The sequence below is a fragment of the Mustela nigripes genome, chromosome 3, assembly GCF_022355385.1.
Source record: "Mustela nigripes isolate SB6536 chromosome 3, MUSNIG.SB6536, whole genome shotgun sequence".
Taxonomy (NCBI): domain Eukaryota; kingdom Metazoa; phylum Chordata; class Mammalia; order Carnivora; family Mustelidae; genus Mustela; species Mustela nigripes.
In genome coordinates, this window is record NC_081559.1 from 61,083,473 (window position 1) to 61,106,764 (window position 23,292).

The following is a 23,292-nucleotide window of genomic DNA, read 5'->3' on the forward strand; positions in this document are numbered from 1 at the left end:
AGCTATGAGTTATGACATTGTCAACTACTTATTACTTATACAAATTCTACAGATACCATTCTTAAAAAGAGAAGTTTTTAAAATATGCTCACAAAATCAGACACCATTGGTCTGATTCCTCTGATGCTAATATCATACCCTTAAGCTAAAATCTGTCTTATATAACTCTGTGGTAGACTTACTTCCCACTGGTGTATTAGAAGTCCAAAATTAAGTAATAGTAAAAAATTTTAATCCTGTTCTCCATAACACAAAATTGCAGAATTAATACCATTAAGCTGCCATTATGGGATTCTGTGAATTCTAATCATACAGTAAGAACAATTCCCTTTCTCCTTTGTTTTATTTTGAACAACTTGTAATGTAAGTAAGAGCAGCTTTTCAATTTTTACCTCTTAACTATAATCCTCAAGTGGAGCGTTTCTAAGTAGATCTTAGCATTTTCAAGTTAATCTGGAACACTTAGTGGATTTGCTTACTCTTGACTGGGCAAAATTCAGTCAGTGCTACTTGCACTTTCCAAATATGTGTAACACTTCCATAAATGTATAACATTCTATCATAGTCAGTAAAACTTTCAGAAGTAAACAAAAACTACATGAAAGTTTCACATTAAAAAATTCAGAGCAAAACCTAATATAGACAGTAAGGAGATGATACTTCCACAGCGTTCAATAAAATATGGTTCTTTGATTTGTCTGAAGAGTATAATGCAGTATATGGAATAGAAGGTATTAAATATGGTTTATTTTTTTGGCAGGCCACAATTTTAGCCAGATTTTCAAACTATCAAGAAGATGAATATACAAATTATTGAGAATGGTGATTTCCTTTTTAAAGCTGGAATTTCTATGAATAAATTTCCCAATAAAAAATATCTCATAATTTTCCAACACTGCTCTTGGAAAGTCATATGTATGACTTTCAATATACTTTGTAATAATGCACATAAACACAATAAAATACCTAAGTAACCATAATAGATGGTTATTATAGCAAAGGTGACAAAAACTTTAAAAGCATTCTTACCTCTTTGCTTTCTTCTAGTTCTGACTCACTGCTAAACTCTTCAGTATTTAAGTTTTCGAAGTCAGACTCTCCAACAGCAATTGGCACTGTTACAGTGAGGCTAGGGTTGTTTATGAATGACATGTAATCATTTTCATCGATTACGTATTTTTCAACACTGCTTCCGGTACCTACACCACTGGTGGTTCCATTCCCATCTTTAAGATAATTAAGTTCTTTGCTTATTTCTATTCCAGTATTATTGGATATGCAGCTGTCTATTTTGTTGCCTTCATGGATCTCTATAACTTTTGGCTTTCTGAAAAAGGTTTTTCTGAAACACTCTCGTATCTTATTTTTCACATAATCAATTCCCTTTTGCATCCTTCCTACTGCAATCTGGAGATTGTTCATTTCATTATCATCATCTGTAGCAGCAAGATTGTCTGAACTAAATGAGCTCAACAATAAGGCCAGAAAGAGGTTCAGAACCTAAATGAAAAAAAGAAAATTTATTACATTAATATGAAGTATGCATAAAATAAGAACTTAAACAGGGAACTCATAGATCTTTGCTAAAATTAATTCAACAAATGTTTCTTGAATGTTTACTGTATTTTAGACAAGTGTCTTAATCACACACTATTTAAAGGACGTGACACTGTCTACCTCCTATAAGGGCAATATGATAAAACAAGTGTCTTTTCTTTCATACCAGGAGGACAACAGGAAACCAGAACTTCTAAGACTTAAAGTTGTCTACTCAGGGTTGCCAGTGAAGGGAAAAAAATTCCATTTTGATGGGTTTGGCCAATGAGAAAAGATCATTTTAGTCATTTTATTTCATATTATTGGTTTCTCTGGAGAATGTCTAGCTTCCTGTGTATAAATAATAAATTTATTTATTTTATAGCCTGGCAATATGTGTTAAAACAGTATAATTTTAATGTAAATTCCTTTGTCCAATGGTTAAAAATTTATAACAATGAAAATTTCTAAATGTGAATTGTGTAAGGTTAACACATTTCCCATCAAAGCAAGAACCCTAGTTTGTTTCCTTATTTCTGTATCAAATTTTGTTCATCTAGAGCTTCCTAATTTACTATTCTGAAAAAAATTGCATGTCTATAGTTATCCCACATTCTTTCAAGTGGTCTTATTTGAAGTGTGCCTCAAAGGAAAGATTCAAGTATTATGGCATAAAGAACACTATGTACACACGTAATTGAGGAATGTAAGCATTAAAACACATAAAAATACAAATTATGCTTTTACATTAGTGCTTTTAAGTCAGAACTGAAAGTAGCTTCTTAACTCTGGGCACTGTCCATATATGTGAATAATTTAAACTATAATAATTTATTTTCTTTTAATAAAACAAATTCAGGGAAGGATACATTTTGTCCCCTTCCAAGACATTTTAATAGTTAACAATGCATAGCTACAATGTAATACTCTATTCTCTTGAAGTTTATCTTCAAAATTTGGTGAAATGCAAAATAAGCCAACAGTATGAACTATGAATGTGTATGAATAAGCCAACAGTATGAACTATGAATGTGTAAAGAGCAATTTCAATATAGAATAGACAGTTAAAATTTTGGATTTACTGGAGATCATTTTCTTAACAGTAGTAATAGGGTAAAAAATAGTTCAGGCCATAATGGTAATATGGGGATAAAATTAGTCTTCAAAAAAATATTTTCTTGAAAAACAAAGAAAAAAACTAGTATTTTTGTTCCCAAACTTTCACAAATACACTTCAGTTAATCCTCAAACCAACCATAAGATTTCAGCTTTCTTATTTAGCTGTCATAGCTGGGAAACTTCAGGCTCAAAGAAGTTAAGTAACTTGCCCAAGCTCAGAGTGCTAGTCCTGGGATTTGAGTCTAATTTATTGATGATGAAACCAGAGCTGTCTATTGCATCAGGCTACCGTGTGATCTTGTTCTGAATTATGCACATTTGTAATATATACGTACCACAAGGTTTCCAATGACCATGACCAACATGAAAACAATAAGGCACATGGTTTGGCCAGCAACCTCCATACAGTCCCACATGGTTTCTATCCACTCTCCACACAACACGCGGAACACAATCAGGAAGGAGTGAAAGAAGTCATTCATATGCCAGCGAGGGAGTTGGCAGTCACTGGAGATCTTGCAGACACATTCTTTGTAGCTCTTACCAAACAGCTGCATGCCGACCACGGCAAAAATAAAGACGATGATGGCCAACACCAAGGTGAGATTACCTAAAGCCCCCACAGAATTGCCAATGATCTTTATCAGCATATTCAGCGTGGGCCAGGATTTTGCCAACTTGAAAACTCGAAGCTGTAATTAAGTGAAAACATACCCTCAGTAGTAATCACAATATAATTTTGGAAGTTAGTTAGACAGAGTTTTGTTAATATGCCATATTGTAGACCTACCTCTGAGGGATATAAAATCTCAAAACATACTAAAATTCAAATCCAGAAAAAATAGTTAGTAATACACAAATTGTAAATCAAATCATTAAAAGCAAAACTAAAAAGATAAAATATGTCAAGATAAATAAAACATTTCTGATTGATCAACAGATATATCCCTGAAAACACATTAATATTTTGATTAGAGACATATAAATTGAATTTAGAAAACTAATGTCACCCTCAGACTATATTTTAGAGTAAAAAGAAATATGAAAAGTATGTTACATATTTTAATGGATATTTATAAAATAAAACTAAAATGAACTAATTTGATGAAAAATAGAGGCTTCTTTTCAATTTGAAAAAATACACATTTAGTTTGCAATTAAGTTTTATACATTTTTAAACAATTTTTTTGCCAAGTTTTAAAAAGTTGTTAGACTATTGTTTAAAATGCTAATGGTATTAAATATTTTCCTATAAGTTCCTTTAAAGGAGTTCCCATTAATATAAGTAAGGTTGATAAAAAGCAAAGGCTAATTGAGGCCTAGAATTATTATTTGCATTTCTTTAAAGAGTTGAAGCAAAAAAGTTTTTTGAGTGAATTTAAAACATAGTTTTATCATGGTTTTATAACAATGATTTCCACCATGTTTATCATTCTTAGAAAATAGTCACACTTAGCTTTAAAGAGAATGTTTATGTATCTTCTTAGAGTCTCACATGTATTGGTATAGATTTAAAATATTATTAATAGTAAATGTAAGATATGCACTGATTCATTTTCAAAATAAATTTTATGCCAGTGATGAATATAAACATAGTCTAAGTAGATACCAGTCTGAATGATCTCAGTACAGACAATCCCTCCACATTTGCCAGGCCAAGCTCCATCAAACTAAGGCTGACAATAATTCCATCAAATATATTCCAGCCTTCTTGGAAATAATAATATGGATCCATGGCAATGATCTTGAGAACCATTTCTGCTGTGAAGATCCCAGTGAAAACCTGAAGTAAAATAAAGATCACAAACACTGAAAACCTTTAGACACTGTAAGAATCTGTAAAGAATATGAAATAGTCCTGAATAGAAATATTTAACACTTAAAATGGAGAAATGTGACAAACTGATACAAGGTTTAACATATTTTTCCAGGAGCTAGATCTCCAAGAAAATGCTGATTTTAAAGCATTTCCTCATTCATATTGTAAATGTGGTACTGAGTAGTAACTACTGAATTACTGCCCTTTTTGGCACACCAGATTTCTCCCATAGTCACAGTGAATTTTGTTTTTCATATTACTGCATTAGGAACAAATCTATATATTAATTGAAGTTACTCTAAATGTATTTTAAATTTGGTAAAAACCATATTTAATTCTTGATTTTTGTGGGTTTTTAAAAGGATACCATCTTATTTCTGTAACTTCGTAAGTATTCCTAAAATAAGAGTGAGTTTGCCACAGATGTTTTATAATAATATTCTCTGGATGCATGCCTCAGAATTAAGGTTAATGGATTAATAGAGCAAGGAGCTGCAGACTTAATTGAAAGCAGCAGGAGTACATTCTCAGTATGTATATACCCATAATTAAAATTAATAAATTATTTGAGTGGTTGGAGGAATGTCTGTTTGACAATAGAAACAATGAAATAAACTCAGAATTTGTTTTTTAACTCAGAACCACAGGCTAAGAGACCCAAGGGCATGAAGAGTTATGAAATTACTCTTGCAAAAAATCTTTTAAAGCAATTAACCTAATTAACAATAAGTAAAAGCTGCATTTTATGACTATAAAGTCAAGCTTACCATTTATAAGGTAAGTTAGCCTTTACCTTGAAGGAACTCTGTCAAAATAACAGTATCAAAGTTATTTAAATTCCTAAAATACCATGTTAATTAAAGCAAATCATTATCTGCTCTTAAAAATGTATAAATGCAGCTAACATAGGAGCAGTGGAGTGGTTCAGTAGTTTAAATGCCTGACTCTTGATTTCAGCACTCGTCATGATCTCAGGGTCCTGGAAGAAGTGGAACCCTCCCTCTCCTGAGCTCAGCAGGGAGTCTGCTTGAGGATTTCTCTCCCTCTGCCCCTTCCCCAATGCACATGCCCTCTCGCGTGCCCTATCTCTTTCTCAAATACATAAATCTTAAAAAAGAAATTAATCTAGTAACATATTACTTTCCTAAACAAAGAAAGACCTTAGGGAAATACCTAATATATCAAATATTTAATTAATATTCAAATATATTAAATAAACAGAATATATTATATATTATACACAATATAATACATATTATAGATAATATAATAAATATGAAATAATTTAATGTATCAAATATTAATAAATAATTTAATATATCAAATATCCTAACTCTGTCTTGTTTTCTTGAAGAAGCTTTTTGTCTCTTGAAACTCAGGTTATAGGCTTCTGTATCCACTCATTCATTCGGAAAAAAGTCTGTTGAACACCTAAATGGTTGAAATTTTGCTGGCCTTTGAAAATATAGTAGTAATTAAGGTATACCTACTCAAGACTGCATAAACCTAGTTCATTTAGGCTGATAAATTTCTTATGGACAATGAATTTATAGGCTTCCTTTAATAATCCAGCTTCTTTAGTAAGGAGATAAGTTCAGTGAAAAGTTCCTAACCTATTGTACATGATGACACATGTTAACAGCAAAAGTGTAAGTTTTAAGGATGGAGATAAGAATCAGCCTGGGAGTCGGACCAAGAATAAAGAAATTCAGGGCATTTTGAGTTGTTATGGGGGGGCACAACCCTTAGGATGATCAAATGTTGGGGAATAAGCTCTTATTTCAGGAATAGGAAGGTTTTCCTGTTGAGTATTAGTAAGGAAAATTCTGTTGATGTACATTAAAAGGAGAAATTTTCATTCTGAAGGCCGAGTATTGGTCAGTTTACTCTGCAGAACCTCGACTTGCCCAGACTGATGTTCCTTTTTTTTTTTTTTTTTTGGTAGTGAATTTGATGTAGCTGTAGTCTACTTTTGCTATATTATTATTAGCCTCTTTTAAAAATGGTTTTAGTTTTATTATTCCCATGCCTTTGGATACACATCTTTAAATATTTTTTGTTGTTGTTATTGATTGGGTGGGGAAGGTGAAATTGAAATGTACTTAAAGAAAAATCATGGGAAATGATTTAACATTTATGGTGTTCTTTTCTCTGATCTGTCAAATGAGGGTATTAATTGAGATGACATAAGGTCTGCATCTAAAATTCTTGGATTTCTGTCAGCAATGTACTGCCTATCAAATTTTATTTGGAAGTTGGTGTACACACAATTATTACACAAGACCCTCCTTATAAATTGTTGGTTTGGAGACAAGATAGCTTTATATTATAGTAGGAAAGGGGTTAGATGGGCTGGATAGCACTCTCTAATTGATGCGAGATGTCTCCAAGTGAATTTAAGGGTTTGGCTCCTCAGTTTTTTATCATTCAATAAACAAGAGCGATTTTTTCCTTCAAAGACTTATCATGTCCTTTCCTGAGATTTTAAATTCATATCCTATACCATACCATTTAATTGAAATAATTTTCCTAATTGTATTTCATTAGGCTTTTATTTGCAAATGACCTGTAAGATCCTTAGTACAGGTACTATGTTCTGACTTCCCTTCAGGGTCCAGCAGAATAAGGGGATATGAACTCTTAATCACTGGTTACAATGAGAGTTATAGTAAGAATAGTAATCAGTGTAAGGAACTACAAACCTCTATCTGTATTCCCTGAAGAGTCACCGGTTAGTTGGGAATGTTTCTATGAAAAAGAGATTGTCTAACCTGCTATGATTGATGGAAGATTTCTTGCTTATAAAATCTCTAAGGTGGGTGTACCTTATAATGGTTATAACAAAAACAAAATAGAGCATCTTAGAGAAACTTAACAGATATTTGAGGTCTCTTGATACTCAAATTTGATCAGTCAATCCAATTAGTAGAGGACTGATGTAATTTTTATGTATTCCAGAAACAGGATACAAATGGGGCACATTGATCTAAATAAACCTGAAATTTCCGCAAGTCTTTTACAAGATATCCATTTGTTAACAATTCAACCCAAACCTAGATGTCCTTATTTATAAGGTATTTTGCAATCATTTGAGTAGTAATAATTACTCCACAGAAACTAAATTTGTTTAAATGAGCAACCTATAAACTCCATAAAATATGCAATGCAACCATCCATAGTGGATAATGTAGTCTAAAGTTAGCTAAGTACCCATGATATAAGGAATATATTCTCTCCCTCTCCCCCACTTCCCATTTTTTCTTTTTCTTTTTTGTCTTTCTCTGTCTCCCTATGTATTGATTTTTTAATTATTTAATGTATAATTAAACATAGATATAATTTTCTTTACATAGATACAATTTTCTATACATAGATATTTATGATAAAGCTTGTTATGGATATAAAATAAGATAAATGGGAAACTATGAAATGCCTTATATGTATGATATTATTATTAATAATAACAGGAGCTTTCAGCTAATAGAAACAGTTTACACATTTTCCTACTTTTACGGTTAGTAATAGTTAACTCAGGTCTGTTTCCTATCATGTGCACTCTTTATCTTGACGAGCCTTGTATCCCTATTGCTAACCTCAGCATAGCAGTGGTTTTACCATAATCTGTCAGTCACCAGTCTTCCATCCTGCTTCTGTACCTCATTATCTCCATTGCTACACATTAAGTTACAGAGTTTTGGAACTGGAAGGGACATAAAAAATCATCTTGTTCAATATAGTCTACTCATTGGAAAACAGACCGAAGATCTAAATGGCTTTTTCAAGAGCACCGGTTATTTAGTACGGACTATTGGACTTAAATCCAGATTTGGTGCTTTAGTGTAGTGCTTTTCCATTTGATTTTCCTATAATCCAACCTCTCTTATCCTGTGCTTCCAAACTCTTGTGTTTCAACTTTGGAATTCTATAAAACCTCAATTTCCTGATTCACTCTGGCAAATTTCCAAAATTTCTTCCCAACTGTTCAACTTCCCTAACTGTACAGTATCTTGGGAAAAATACAGGAGCTAGAGAAGACTGTTTTCCATCAGTATTTTGGAGAAAGGTTACTAGCATATATTAGAGGAAGGAAATAGTTTATTGAGCACATGCTAGATGCCAGGCTCAGTATTGTTTTCATATTACCTCATTCGGCCTTCACGACAACTCCGGGAGATGGGTATCATTATATCCATTTCAAAACAGAAAACAAGGACTCAGATTTTTTATCAGACTTGTCCAGATGCTACATTATTAGTAAGCATTGGCAATGAAGCCAAATCCAGTTCCACCTAACTCCAAAACCCATATTCTTTCATGAAAACATGCTATTTTAAGCAGCCCATATGGGTAGGAAACAACCAGTTGGTTATTTATTGAGCTACAACCATGTAATCACTGTAGGAGATACAAAGGAAAAATGGACATAACCTTGAAGAATTGAGGGGATTTGAGTCAGAACACTCTAGATGAGAATGTAGAAAATAGTGAATATTTTCCCATATGCAAATATATAAACATGTGGTGTTTATGTGGTATAGTGACATGGCTGTTCTGATGGGCCAATCGTGGCTGGTTAGGAAACAATGGACAATAAGATGGTATAGAAGGATGGGATCAGATGAGGAGTCTTAAAAATCAGATAGGACTGTTGAACCATAAATACAGATAATAAATACTTCAGCACAGTGCAAACCTATTGAGTGCAGAGTCTTAAAAAATATTATTTTAATCGTAGTTATAAGACTAAAAAAGAGATACCTTGAAAGAAGAAATAATGAGTCTTCTATCAACTTGTATATAAAAAATAAAGGAAAAGTAAGTCAAAATGGCTATCAGATTTCTATCTTTGAAGTTGAAAGGCTCTTTGAAGCTGGAAGGCTGCTACTAGAGGTAACACAAGACTGAACTGAGTTAGGACTTTCAATAAGCTGTGAGAAAGATGATCTTTCAGCTGTCACATGTTGTGTTTAAAGTTATCCTTAAACCACGTTCTGTAACAGTTGGAAATATAGGACCAGGGCACAGCTTATACCACAAGAGTAGATAATTCCTACAGTTGCTGATTAAAGTTATCCTTAAACCACGTTCTGTAACAGTTGGAAATATAGGACCAGGGCACAGCTTATACCACAAGAGTAGATAATTCCTACAGTTATTGAGTATATAAAAACATTGAGTGGAAACATAGCCTTAGTAGACATAAGAAGTCCAGAAAGGAAGGCAGACATGGAGTGATTGGAAAGATCAGAGAACAATCATTAAAAAAATCCATTCACAGTTGCCAAAGATGACAAAAATCCCAAGAATCTGGTAGGTGTTCTACTAAGTCAAACAATGGAATAACGTTGAGGTCACTTACTAGGTAGACATTTGTGTCATTGTCTGCCCAGTATTCCTTTTTCAGCTTTTCTTGGGAATTGTTCCTCCACCTGTGTGATTGCTCAAGTCTGTCATGTTTTCACATGGCTCTACCTTCTGCCCCTGATTAAACCAGAGTTGGGTATCTGACCTAAGCTGTGCCAAACAAGAGTCCTATCGTGAGTGTTTGAACTAGAACTGAAAAAGAGATAGTTTTTTTTTCCAGTGCAGAGGTTACAAGATGTAAAACCAATGCGCTATGGCTGAGCATATTTCCTGACCCAGAGACAAAAGATGAAGTGAACATATGGACTACTTCCAAGCTCTTGGTTAAAGCATTTCCTGAAGCCCAACTGCAAAATTTCCTTTTATATGGTTTTGTAGTTCATCATTTTCTTTCCATTCTAGGAGTCAGTTTTTAATTTTCCCTTAAGCTAGTTTGAGTTTGTTTCTGTCTTGTGCCAAAAAGGTAGCTCTCGAGTAATCCTCCTACTTGTTTAACCATTTCAATTTTCTCATATAAAGGAGGAAATGTACTTGTCCACATACACCTACATAGATGCCTGCTCAAATAATTTGAACCAAAACTATGGCTAAATTACAAATTCATTTTCACCAACTATTTCTTCTCTCATGTAAATTCTACTGAAGGATTTTATTAAATAATTCAGTTTGAAACAACTCTCCTCTTTTAGCAGAAATCAATCTTCATATATTTCCTTCAGTGGACATGATTTCTTCAGAGGATGTGTATATTAAAACTGAATTTTTGTGGAGCCAGAATTAAATTATGATTTTTCTGGACCTATATTTCAGCAAGAATGGTGGTAAAAACTTTAATGAGCTTGCAACTGGTAAGACACCATGGTCAATTAGCATGGACTTTGGTTTGAGCAATCAGCATTCATACCAGTTGAATCTTATTATTTATTTATTTATTATGTTAAAAAAAGATTTTATTTATTTATTTATTTATTTGTTTGTTTGACAGAGAGAGAGAGAGAGAGAGACAAGGAGAGAGGGAACGCAAGCAGGGAGAGTGTGAGAAGGAGACGCACCCTTCCTGCTGAGCAGGGAGCCCAATCCTGGACCCTGGGATCATGACCTGAGCAGAAGGCAGATGCTTAACCACTGAGCCACCCAGTTGCCCCCACACATTGAGTTTTAGATCTTATTGCTCAGATTCCCTACACAGCACAAATGGATTTTTTCCTCTGGTCTATAGCTCCCACTCCTACCAAAGGAAATAAGTAAACTGTAAATGAACTTACCAAGTTTCCTACCGTCAAGACACTACTGAATTGACCGGTCATTGGGTAGTGCTCCATGGCCATAAAGAGGGTATTTAAGACAATGCAAATAGTGATGGCCAGATCAACAAATGGATCCATAACAATTAAATTCACAAGATGCTTTACTTTTAACCATGCATCACAGCAGTCCCAGATCAAAAACACGTTGGCAAATCTGTACCAGCATGGTGGACATTTCTGTCTAGATTCTTCAAGTTCTAGGGGAATAATAAAGAGGAAGAATGGTAAATAACAATAAAAATGAATTGTTGTTGCTATAGATTATACATTGTTTTATAAAATCAGTGCTTCTACCTGGGGATGGATGTTCATATCACTTAAGTAGCTTAACACTTGAGAAGGCAATCTCATTAGATATTTTCACAAAATATTCATTAAAAATATCATATAAACATATAAACATCTTTCTCCTTTAATTAAATACAGAAAATAAATACCATCAATGTAATATTTTGCTTAAAATTAACTAACTTTATTACCTAATAACTAGGCAATTGATTATATTGCCATATTCTTTTTATCAAAATAATTTCTATTTTTATTTTTTTAAATGTTATTTGTTTGAGAGAGAGAGGGAGAAGCAGATTCGCTGCTGACCAGAGAGCCAAATGCTGGTCTGGGTCTTAGGATCCTGAGATCATGACCCGAGCTGAAGGCAGATGCTTAACCAACTGAGCCACCTAGGTGTCCCAAAACAATTTTTAAATAAGTCTTACAGAAATATTAAATATATAAAACACTTATTATTTCTGTTGAAAGTGTCTATTTAAGAATGCTGTCTAAAGCTGTGATCCTTATTATTAATGTGTAGGACCAATATTCTCTTCTGATTGTCTCCACATCAGCATTAATCTTGCACACAATGAGAATGTGGTATGTCCTTTTTTAGTATAGATTCAAACCCATATCTACTTATGTTATTCATATTACCCATATCTTTCAGAATTTTAACATAAAATATTTTAAAAAGTTACTAGTAATTTTAGTAGGTGAAACTTGTTATAATTATTACGTGACTGTTCAGATATCATACACACCAACAGGACAAGATACAAAATGTTAGTGATATTTTCTGAAGACCACATGTTAAACACTACTTATATAAAAGACTTATAAAATTGTGGAACTAATGAAATACCCTCCAAACTTTATGAAATGGAGAATTATTTAATGAATGAACAGGGGAATAATACAATAGTTGCTGCCCATTCACATGTGTCAAAATCAACAAGCATTTGTTAAAGTTCTCCTTTGGAGGAATGTAATGGTTTCTGGGTATGTGGAAGATGGAGAAGAGGTCTTTTCTTAGGGTCAGTGTTGAACACAAGTTTTCACTTTTTCAGTTCATTCACATGTCTCCCCCCACCATATCACTACCTCCTGGCCCAGAGAACAGATTAAAGCTTGAAAGAGATGTTTCCTTGTGCCTTTACATATAAAACTTAAGAAGGGAAATGTATATTCTGATTGTTTAAGGATAATGTAACATAATGATAAAAACTCACTGACATAATATGGAGTGGGGGACTACCACTGTGCAGACAAGATAAGGAGTTAAAAAGAAAAAGGAACAGTATTGGTTTTTGTAACCAGTGTGATAACACTATATTTTGTGTATCATCTACCTAGGTCTGTTACACCATTCTGATCTTGGGTAGTTGACTTTGATAATTCTATGAGATGAAGAAATAGTTCCACAAAGCATATATAATCATGTAAAGCTATCTCATGTCTTGCTTCTTACCTTCCATTGTGTTGGTTAGGATGCTAGCTATGCTCATGGCTCTTTGCCTTCCAGAGGAATCCTCCAGCATCTCCATTGAAATCTGGTAAGAACTTAGCCTTCTCTTTCGGACTTCTGTTTCAGTGGTGGTGCCCTGCAAACCAAATACTAATGGTTCAAACCACCCTTTCAATGAATAATATAATACCACATAGCATTTCTTTGGAAAATCATGCTACATGCAGTTTTTCTAGGTAATAACTTTCAAGTAATAATAACATATTGCGTTTATTAAGTTATAAACACTTTTGAAAAATTATCACAGGTGATAGTGTTTAACAAGAATTCACCAGTTAGATGCAATTGTACAGGGCAAGTTTGTTGCAGGAATGTTTTAATTAACCTGTTGGAATTTTCAGAGAAATTTTCATAAGCATGCTAAAATCATATATTGTTTCATTTCACTCAAATGCAGATTATTTTCAGCTTATCACAATGATTAATAATTAGATCAATCTTCTCCCCCCAAAATAGTAGGATTATAATGTTGCAAGGCTTGAGTGTTTTCTTTGAAGCTGTATTGACAATATTGACGTATATGGGCCAATTTTTTTCCATGCACAAACACAGATGTACAATGAAATGTGTGTGCTTTCCTGAGATTTCTTTGATTATTTCTATATGCCATCCTACAAGAAATCAAAATATTTTAGAGTCATTTTAATACATATAAAAACATTTTAGCATATAATACTGATATTTGTGTGGAAACTGCCTATTATCCACATATTGGTCTCGATAATAGTAAATTTTAAGTACATTAAATTTAAAGAATATGAATAATTATATAATTCTATGTGAGCATACATTTATAATAACAATTTAGTTATCACAGTACCCATTATTTTGTATTGGTAGGTTTACTGAATTTGCAGATATGTTTTCTCTCAGACTCTAAAAACTAAGGCATTTGGAAGGTAATGGTCCCATACGATTCAATTGGTTCTAAAGATTTACTGTTTTTCATTCAATAAATTGAGTATTATTTTTGGGGCATTTCATTTTGGGGAAGCAGGATGGTATAACAGGCTAAACCGCCCAGGCTTTGATTATTTCAAATTGGTGTGTAATGTCATAGCTAACTTATCTATTATCACCTCTGGCGGAAGTTGTCCAGTAGGTGAGGTTAGAGCTGACGGTCCACCCACCAAGGAAACCACACCATTGCAATCCACAGTGCTGTGCATCTTCCCATTTGCTGGAAGCCCTGGCACCATCCTGGATGACATACTGGCCTGACTAACGTTACTGTTGCGTCGCTCTCCATGTCTGTGCGGCACAAACAGTGAGTCTCTCCTGCTCTCGCTGTCTTCAAATGTACTGTGCTCATCATCAGCAAAGTCATTTTCAGAACCGACGTCCTTTGCTCGTCCTCTGAAGCTGAAAATGCTTGTTTTGCTATTGCGTCGTGGGGAAAACAGGGAGCCACGAATACTTAACAGAGACTGGGGAGAGAGCAAGGAAGAAAGGAATTGTGGGGGCAGGGGAGGGGGACAGAAACACAGTTACTTAACAAAAGTCTTAATATTGCAGAATCGATTTACATTTGGATTAGAATAGTCTTGCTCTTGAACTATATAAATAGTTCTTATTTATGCTTTTAAAATATATAAATCAAGTTTAAAGAGAACTCATATGTTTTGATATTTTTATTAAAGATCACAATACTAGTTGAAGTATAAAGAGTTTTGTTTTGTTTTGCTTTGTTTCTGATTAGGAATCCTAATTTGCAATTTGCTAAGTGCACAACCATTTCATTTGATCTTAACTGTAATACTGTGAGGTGGATTTTGTTACCATTATGTTACCGGTCTGAACATGATGCTGGAAAGGACAAATGATTCTTTTTGGAGGAAGTGGTGGTAAAACAAACAGTAGATGACTTTTACTGAGTTGCTATGATCTGAGGGACATGCAACTTGGAATTTAAATTATGCCTCGAGAGAGTGTTGGCTCAAATTTAAAATATTGAATCAAATGTATTACTTCTAGATAATGATTTAAAAACAAAACTGTTATCTCTTACTCTCTTCTTTTCAGTTCTAAAAGGAAATTAGTTTACTCTTTTTCTGAATCTGTTTGTCTCTGTCCACATGGGAATAAAAGTCATGAAGCTTACCTATGATGCTGTCTTCTGAATTTGCTAATAGTTTCCTAAATAGCTACTAGTGATTCACCTTAAGGGAATATGTGTACTAACAACCACAACAGAGAGAATTCCTGAAGTGCCATGTAAGTTGCTATTATTACTTAAAATTCAACACTAGATTAAAAAAGCAAGACGTATGTACATGACTTTACCAAAGAGGGTGATGTAGAAGACAGCTTATCCTTCTGAATTCACTTTAATTTTATTAGAAGGAACTGGATGATTCAGAACTTTTTTATTACATGTGTTCACAAATAAATTGAGCAGATGGGTTTCTGGTACTAGAAAATGAAGATATAACATGAAATCCATTCTTTAACCTTTTGGTTGAATTTTAAACCAGCAGCACCAAATATCTCTATTCTAGCCTTCATCATAGTTTTCAAAAATATCTCTATTCAGTCTGTGGAATCTTTGTTTACTGTCCTCTTTCTTAACAATGACAGTCCCCATTGCGCCCCCTGCTTGGACTCTCGTGACCTCCTCCACCTGTCTTCATAGCCAGGGTTTTATATATATGTATGCTTGTATGTATATATACCTATATATGTATATATATGTACACACATATATGCATATATATCCATATGACCACAGCAAATATTCCTGTACCTTCCCATTCTTAGTCCAAAAGTCAGTATATAAAGCCAAATAAAATAATTTTAGTGGGGGTCAAAACATAGAAAAGACAGACTCCATCAAATTTATTTTTGGATCATCTGCCTAATTAGGTCATGCTGATTTTCTTAGGCCCCATTTTTAGCTTTATTTTTATGGCTTTTCCCAGACTGCAAAGAATCAGAATAATCGTTGTTGCCCTCTGTCATAGTGATGTTCTGGAAAGATATTACTCATTAAGAAATGTGCTCTTGTTTTGGTCTTAGTTAAAATATCCACAGAAACTATTATTCGTTATCCAGCTTGTCCAACCTGAGACTGTGCCTTTGTGACACTCGGTTTGCACACAGTTGGCTACCCGATGTCAGAGAGTAGTTAGACTGATTTTCTAGTTAATCAAAGTGATCAAGAAATCAGATATCATGAAGACTTAAACTTAACCCCCAGTAATAAAGAATGGTGATGTTTTACTCTCCTTAGACTCAATTTTAATTATCAGTATAATACTGGCTACTATCAGAATTGTGTTTCAAAACTTTAGTGTGTATTTTTAGTTCCAGGTTTTTTTTGTTTTGTTTTTTGTTTTTGGATTTAGTAAGTAGCGGATAGGACTCTGGAATCTAAATATTCAATACACATTCCAGGTGATTCTAATGCAGGTACTGGAAGAATCATAACTTTGTCTTGCATTAACCCCTAGGATGATTCAGTGTAATCATCTTAATATGCATATGTTCAGCGACTATCTTTGGAAACTGAAAATCAGTCTGTATGATATTGGTTGAGAGAATATGGTGTATGTACGTGTTTATAATGTATCTGGTACGTGGCCTTTAATTTGAATGTTTTTATGTTGGGGTGTTTTCAAAGGCGTTCCAGAATTTTAAGTTTATTTGAAACTTCTGTTAACTCTTTGGAAAGTATAATAATGGGTATGAGCACAGCTTTCAAGGCAACAGAGACCGAAAAAGAAGATAACAAAAATAGTATTCAGAGAAAATAAACCAAAAATAACACACTAGAAGATTCAGCAAAGTAGAGGAAATACCCACAGCTGTGGCAGCCCTTTCTCTAAGGAAAACAAGCTTTTATGCTTTAAGGACCAAAAGGCCATTTTTCTTTGCCTCAGGCATGGCAAAACATGAATCCCAGGTATCTTTATTTTTTATGTTTTGCCTTGTTCCGAGAAAGTAAATATGAACTTTCTCTCATAATTTTCATTAACAAAAAGGAAAATAGAAGTAATTAGGCCTGTAATACACAGTCCTGCATGTAGGGATTGAACTTGAAGTCAGTTGGGAAGAGTCCAGATGGAAGATGACGCAGAGAATGTAAAGATGTTCTAGTGGAAATACTTAATAGAATTTCAAGTTAACTGTCTGTACCTATCAGAGTTTTCAATAAATCAACAACTATAACTGGTTATAGCAGCAAACCTTCTGGTTTAAAATAAATTGTCTTGGTGTGTCCAAACAACATAGCTAAAATCTTTGGAGGAGATTCACTTTGCATTGTACACCCTTAAGTACCTTTCCATGTTGTACTATGAACATGATTTATCTATTTGAAGATAAAATAATGAAGTAAATGTAAAACAACATTCAAAAATTTATGTGAGTAGAGGGCAGCATTCCCATAATTTGTGGCCTTGACATTTTCAGAAGATAAATTTGTTTTAAATGCATGCCATGTCCATCTTATGCTTCCTATTCCTATGCTACCTTCATTGATTCTTTTTACTATCACAGAACTCTTTTTTGTTTATACAGCCAGAAATCATACACTGCTTCTGGTATATTTTTGCTTGTGAATTGTGTTAATGCTCCCTGTCTGTCTTTATTGGGATTTGTAAGTATCGGTTCATAGGATCTTTCTTTTACTTTTGAAATATCTTCTATATCTGTGTATCTCTCCATTTATCTACCTACCTCCTATCTATCTACAAATACTGTAAAATGAACTACATATAACATATGTATATACTGATTCTGTTTTTAGTATTAAAACTGTGTCTGCCACCTAATTTCTCTGGGCTCTTGCATCTCTGTGGTTCACTCAACACAGGCCTCCCAGCTGCTTCTTCAGCATTCCAGGCATACTGCTTTGCCAGGGCCTTACATTTGGCTCTTCCCTGAGTCTGGGATACTCTTCAAGGAGATAATCTCTTTTTTTGCCTCCTTACAAATCTTTGCTTAAATGTCTCCTTTACAGTGAAGACTTCCCAAATGACCCTATTTAAAATTCTTACATCCACTTAGTGCTCCTGATCCCCTTTTCATGATTTATTTTTTCCCATAGCACTTATCACCCTGTAACATAGTCTGTAACTTATTTATCTTATTTATTGTCTATCTTCTTCTTTAGTATAAATTTCTATGAGGTCAGTGAATTGTATCCTTCTTTGGTTCACAAAGTATTTTCATTTTCTAGAACTACTTCTGCCACATAGTAGGTGTTCATTAAATATTTGTTGATTGGCTGAATGCACTAATCCAATTTCTATTTGAGCGTGGTAATGAAACAAGGATGGAAACAGTACTGTTTTAAAAAAAATGCTTAAATTTGCAAAATATGCAAAAATATAAGCTTATAAATATGCTTATGTAAATATTGCTACTGTGCATACACCTTTGTGGTAATTGCAACTACTCAAAAGTTTTTAGTTTCCTTCATTTGGAATCATTCATCAATTTTAACTTAATAAGAGCTTTACTATTTGTCACATAAGGTTTCTATATATTGCTTAATCTTTCACAACTCTTTAAGGTAGACATTATTACCCCCTTTTACAGAAATCTTACAAAAATACAAATCACTTGAGTAGGGTCACAGGACTCACTTGAGAGTTGAGATATGAACACAAGCTTCAATGAGGTCAGTCATTATGGTATAGTGTCAAATAATCTTAATCCTAATGACTCTTATAGTCCAATTAATGCCAAAATCAAGGTGACAAAAAAATCTAGTCAGAGAAACTAACTTGCCCGGTAGAGCTTCCAGTTAATCCCAAATGTGTTGTATTTATTTAAACCATACTTTATATTTGTTTTATGCAAGATAATAATTGGACCTTTTGATATTGGCATTATCTGGAGGAAAATCGTTTTTATCTTTCAACTTCTCATGTGTGCACCTCTATTTTGTCTTACTATGGGAATTCAAGTTATTAATGTGGTGTTTATTTTTTTAAAATTCTATTTACATATTTAATACAAATGATAAACACTCATTGACACCTTGCATATGGTCCTTCCTCCCAACCAAGAGCTAAACACTATGCTGAATTTGTGCTTATCACTCCAATTTTTAAAAAAGGTTTTTGTTCTTTATAAGAAGGATATCATACCTCTTGGTTGATATATAGTTTTTTGCTTTATCTTAATTATATAGTATCCCGCAAAGCATTATTTTTAGGGTATATTCTGACCCAGATTAATATGATTAGAAGAGTTAATAATTCATAGCACATGAAATTCTAGTGGAACCAAATAGTGTTCAAAGTCATAACTTTACTTATCACAGAATTCATAATTATTTATTCCTTACATTATGTAACCCATAAAATGTGTTAACAAACAAAGTTAAAACTACTTTCCCTCTTCGACTTGAAAATATGCTGAAGAACTGTGTAGTTGGCATAAAGTCAGAGCAAAAATAGACTGTGTTCAGTTTAGGTCTCTTCCTAGAGCATTTAGGTCATCATTTCATTCTGATGTCTCTTAGCATGACACCATGTCAGCATAATGGAGACTTATGACAGCATGGTTCACATATCAAAAGATCAAGGCAAAATCCAGAGACTTTTTTTTTTGATTCATGCATATGTGGCCATTACAACTCAGACAATAAAGGCAGACACCCATATGCAGAGATAATAAGTTCATTTGAGGTCTCAAAAGGAAAAAGGTAAACAAGAGATTGCCAAACTCTCACTGAGTTCTGATAGCTAAGTTTTACTCCCCTAACCCCCCAAAAACTGAAAATTAAGAAACATGGTCTCAAAATTGTGTTGTTTAAAGCTGATTGCCTTAAAAGTTATTAATGGTTTAAAAGTCTCTTTTAAAGACAGTTTATGATACAAATTAAAGAATCATGTTAAATGGTAGTTCCCTGTCCCTCATTTATATCAGATATTATAAAAATATACCAAAACAATATACAGTAATTACAAAGCAATAGTAATGACAGAACGAACTGGAGCTCTTCGAAGAAAACCATACCTGATGAGGGGAGTAGAATTTCTTGTCACTAGTCAGTCGGTTTCCATCCATGGAGAAAAGGAAGCTTCTTCTTTTGACACTGTCCTCAGATTCAGATTTGGGAAACCTGTCTCCCTCTCCTTTGTTGTTTCCTTCAAAATGCTCCCTTTGTCTTCTTTTCTTCCTTCGGTTCCTCCACTCCTTAGCGCTTTTAGAACTTAACTTTGATGCTTCTGAAGAACTTTCCAGGAGCTCTCCTAACCCACCTATTCCACTGAAATCTCTTGAAGCAGCTGATGCTGCTGCAACTGCCTGTTTAAGACAAAGTCAGGCACTGTTTACACCAAGTACTTTTAAAAACAGTCGACTATGGTAGAAATGTTGTCATTAAGACTGTGAACAATAGGTAACCATTGTGCCTTCTGGTCACTTCATTGTGTTTTAGAGAGTTTACTTAATAACGACAATTTAAAACAGTGTAAAGCAATATGCTAACCATTAAGGCAAGAAAAGTCTGGTTTAGCACATCTCTTCAAGAGGTTTAAAAAAACAACTCTTTTGAGACTAGCTTCATTTTCAAGAAAAGTTGATCTCTTAAAAATATCTTCTACATTTTAAAAACAAATGTTCTCTTAGTGGTGGTTGCTGGTCTGATTACTGTTCCAATTCCATCCCAACAACTGAGTGGTATTTTTTTCCTTCTAAATCTAGGTCTAAGACTTTCTCTTTTCCCTTTTTGTGAACTCAAAGAATTTAAAGTGTCTACTATTTTACCCATAGATAGAAGTAGTGGGAATATATTGGCTCATTTGACCTCTTCTTCCATTTGAATTCCCTTACTATTGTCATTCACATCCCTGGGGTTATGTTAATCCCAGAGATGAACATGATTAATTTATTACATTGCACATTTAGCTTTAATTTTTTTAATGTTTATAAAATATCTATTATTATTATAAATAACAAATGATTAACATATCAATCAATAAGTACCTGAAATAATCATTTAAGGGATTATGAGATTTTCTTTAAAGATTTTCTTTTTATGTTTCATCACTAAGTATATTTTATCATTTTGAATTTTTGTATATACTGAAGAAACAACCATCTCTAAGGTGAAGCACGGCAGATTGTTTTGTAATGAATAGTAATTTTAGACTGGAAGTGATCTAACCATGACTAGAGGATATGAAACAGTGATATAGTTCCTATCAAAGCTGAGTTCTCATTAAGCATATTCCTGTTTTTAAATATAATCATGGAAGTGGAAATTAATTATGAGAATACTGTTTCAACTCTTTACATATGTCATTATTAAATACTGACAGCTCTAATTTATCTACCCACTTTGTTTTATTTTCTCCACTAGATATATGCTAGGTAGGAATTTTGTCAAATGGGTTTATACACATTGTCTAGTATGTCACCAGACATAAAAAGTGTCCAGTGAATGTTTGGTGAATAAAAATGAAAAAGGCATTATGCTGTCAATTGTCTCAAACACTGGGGTGGTGTTGGGGAAGAGGAAGACCTGTACAGACTTGAATTTTCAAGGTTTCACAAAAGACTCTGTGTCAGAATGGTCTGTATAACAGAAATATTTTAGGAAAGAAGATAAAACTATATATAATGAGCTTGACAACACATGCTTTTTGTTTTTTTTCTTCCTGAGGAGAAGCAAACCCTCCACAGTAGCTTCCATTTCTGAATCTCATCTCAACTACAATTATAAAGAAAAAAAAAGAGGTTTAGACTAAAGGTACTATAAATACAAATTCTCAAAGATTATTGTGATCTCAGAGATGGGAACCACAGTACTACATAAGTAATAAATATGTGTGTTGGGCTAAGCAATGTAAAATGTACATAAAACATAAAACAGATATTTGTTCATATTGAATACTATATTCAATTTAAGACTCAGTATAGGACTATGCCTAGCAATTAAATGGAACAGTAATTCAGAATTTGGGTATTTATGGAATTACATACAGTCATGTAACCAGATTTTTTATCTTGATGGTTAATATTATTTTTAATGTCAGTAATGGAAGATAAATATTAAAGGCCTTTTGTCAAATGAGGCTAATGTAAGTATATATAAAATAAAGTGAATAAATGAGGCACTTATTTGTAGCAAGTTCAATGTAGTTGCTTAGTACTTAATACATAAAAATACATAATATATAGCACTTATTGAAGGAATGAATATACATATATTTATTTTTATCCAAATCAAGTTCTTAATTCTTTTTTCCACTTTGTATACACAGTAACATAGTGCAATGCATAGTGTTAATCATTTATTGACTTGTTTGTAGTTAGAAACAAAGGAAGTGGTGGTAATATTCCTTTGCTGTAATCCTGAAACTCTTGTTCATTTAAATCACTTCCGGAATTTGTTTTGCATAAGACATGATTTCCCTACCTATTTTGGATAACAGTTCAAATAACTCAGAACTAAAGCATTTCTAAGGCAACAATGGTAACCTCCCGACACAACACATTTTCTGTGTCACATATCAACTCAATCTGTCACTTGTTCCACTGCCAGTGATTTGCCAATTCGCTCAAAGGCAGATGTTTCCTGTCACCTCTTATGTCTGTACCTGTTTCTACCCATCTCTGTGACAAGACCAATGTTCTGCTTACTTAGACTAAGAGTATTGCTTTCACTGGCTTGATGAATTGCTCTTTTTTTTTTTTTTTTTTAATTATTTATGTGACAGAGGGAAGGCACAAGCAGGGGGAGCAGCAGAGGGAGAGGGAGAAGCAGACTCCCCACTGAGCAGGGAGCTTAATGCGGGGCTTGATCTCAGAACCCTGGGACTATGACCTAAGCTGAAGGCAGACCCTTAACTAATTGAGCCACCCAGATGCCTCTTGATGAATTCCTCTTGTAACAAATAACAAATATATGCTTAATATTTACTCAAGGAGTAACATTTAATTCTCCTTATAACATTTCTGTGTGATTCAACATAAGCTCTATAACTCACTGTATGTGTGTGTCCTTAAAAAAATAAATCCACATGACTGCTTCTAATTATACTTCACTTTAAACATAAATCCAGTTTAACAAACCTGTTCAAATTTCAAGACATTAACTATAATACCTGTTTCAGTTTTACTTCTAATTATATTGGCTCTCTTAAATGCCAATATTTCTAACTTTGTCCCAAAGCTTACTATAAAATTCTTCCTATCAGACCTATATAAACTTCTATGAGATATGTTGTGTTAGGCCCCATTAACAAATTAAAGATCACAAATTAAATGCAAAACACAGTTATGATGATTCAACATAAAACATTTTTTTTGTTGTTGTTGGGTTTTGTCTTCAGTCATCCTTTAAAGTTACACTTGACTTGTGAGTTCAATGAGCTTACTGTTACTTT

At 33.4% G+C, this 23,292-nt stretch overlaps 1 protein-coding gene across 1 annotated transcript in view; it reads right to left on the reverse strand.

Moving 5' to 3' along the window:
- Positions 1-23,292, reverse strand: part of LOC132013797 (sodium channel protein type 3 subunit alpha) — a 107,044-nt gene that overhangs the window by 27,942 nt on the left and 55,810 nt on the right. Inside the window, exons 12-18 of the mRNA XM_059394095.1 lie at positions 19,916-20,206; positions 14,026-14,373; positions 12,890-13,022; positions 11,104-11,342; positions 4,265-4,438; positions 2,991-3,347; positions 1,030-1,500 (exon numbers count right to left, since the gene is read on the reverse strand). Coding sequence (XP_059250078.1) covers positions 1,030-1,500; positions 2,991-3,347; positions 4,265-4,438; positions 11,104-11,342; positions 12,890-13,022; positions 14,026-14,373; positions 19,916-20,206 — 2,013 coding nt within the window. The remainder of the gene's footprint in view (positions 1-1,029; positions 1,501-2,990; positions 3,348-4,264; positions 4,439-11,103; positions 11,343-12,889; positions 13,023-14,025; positions 14,374-19,915; positions 20,207-23,292) is intronic.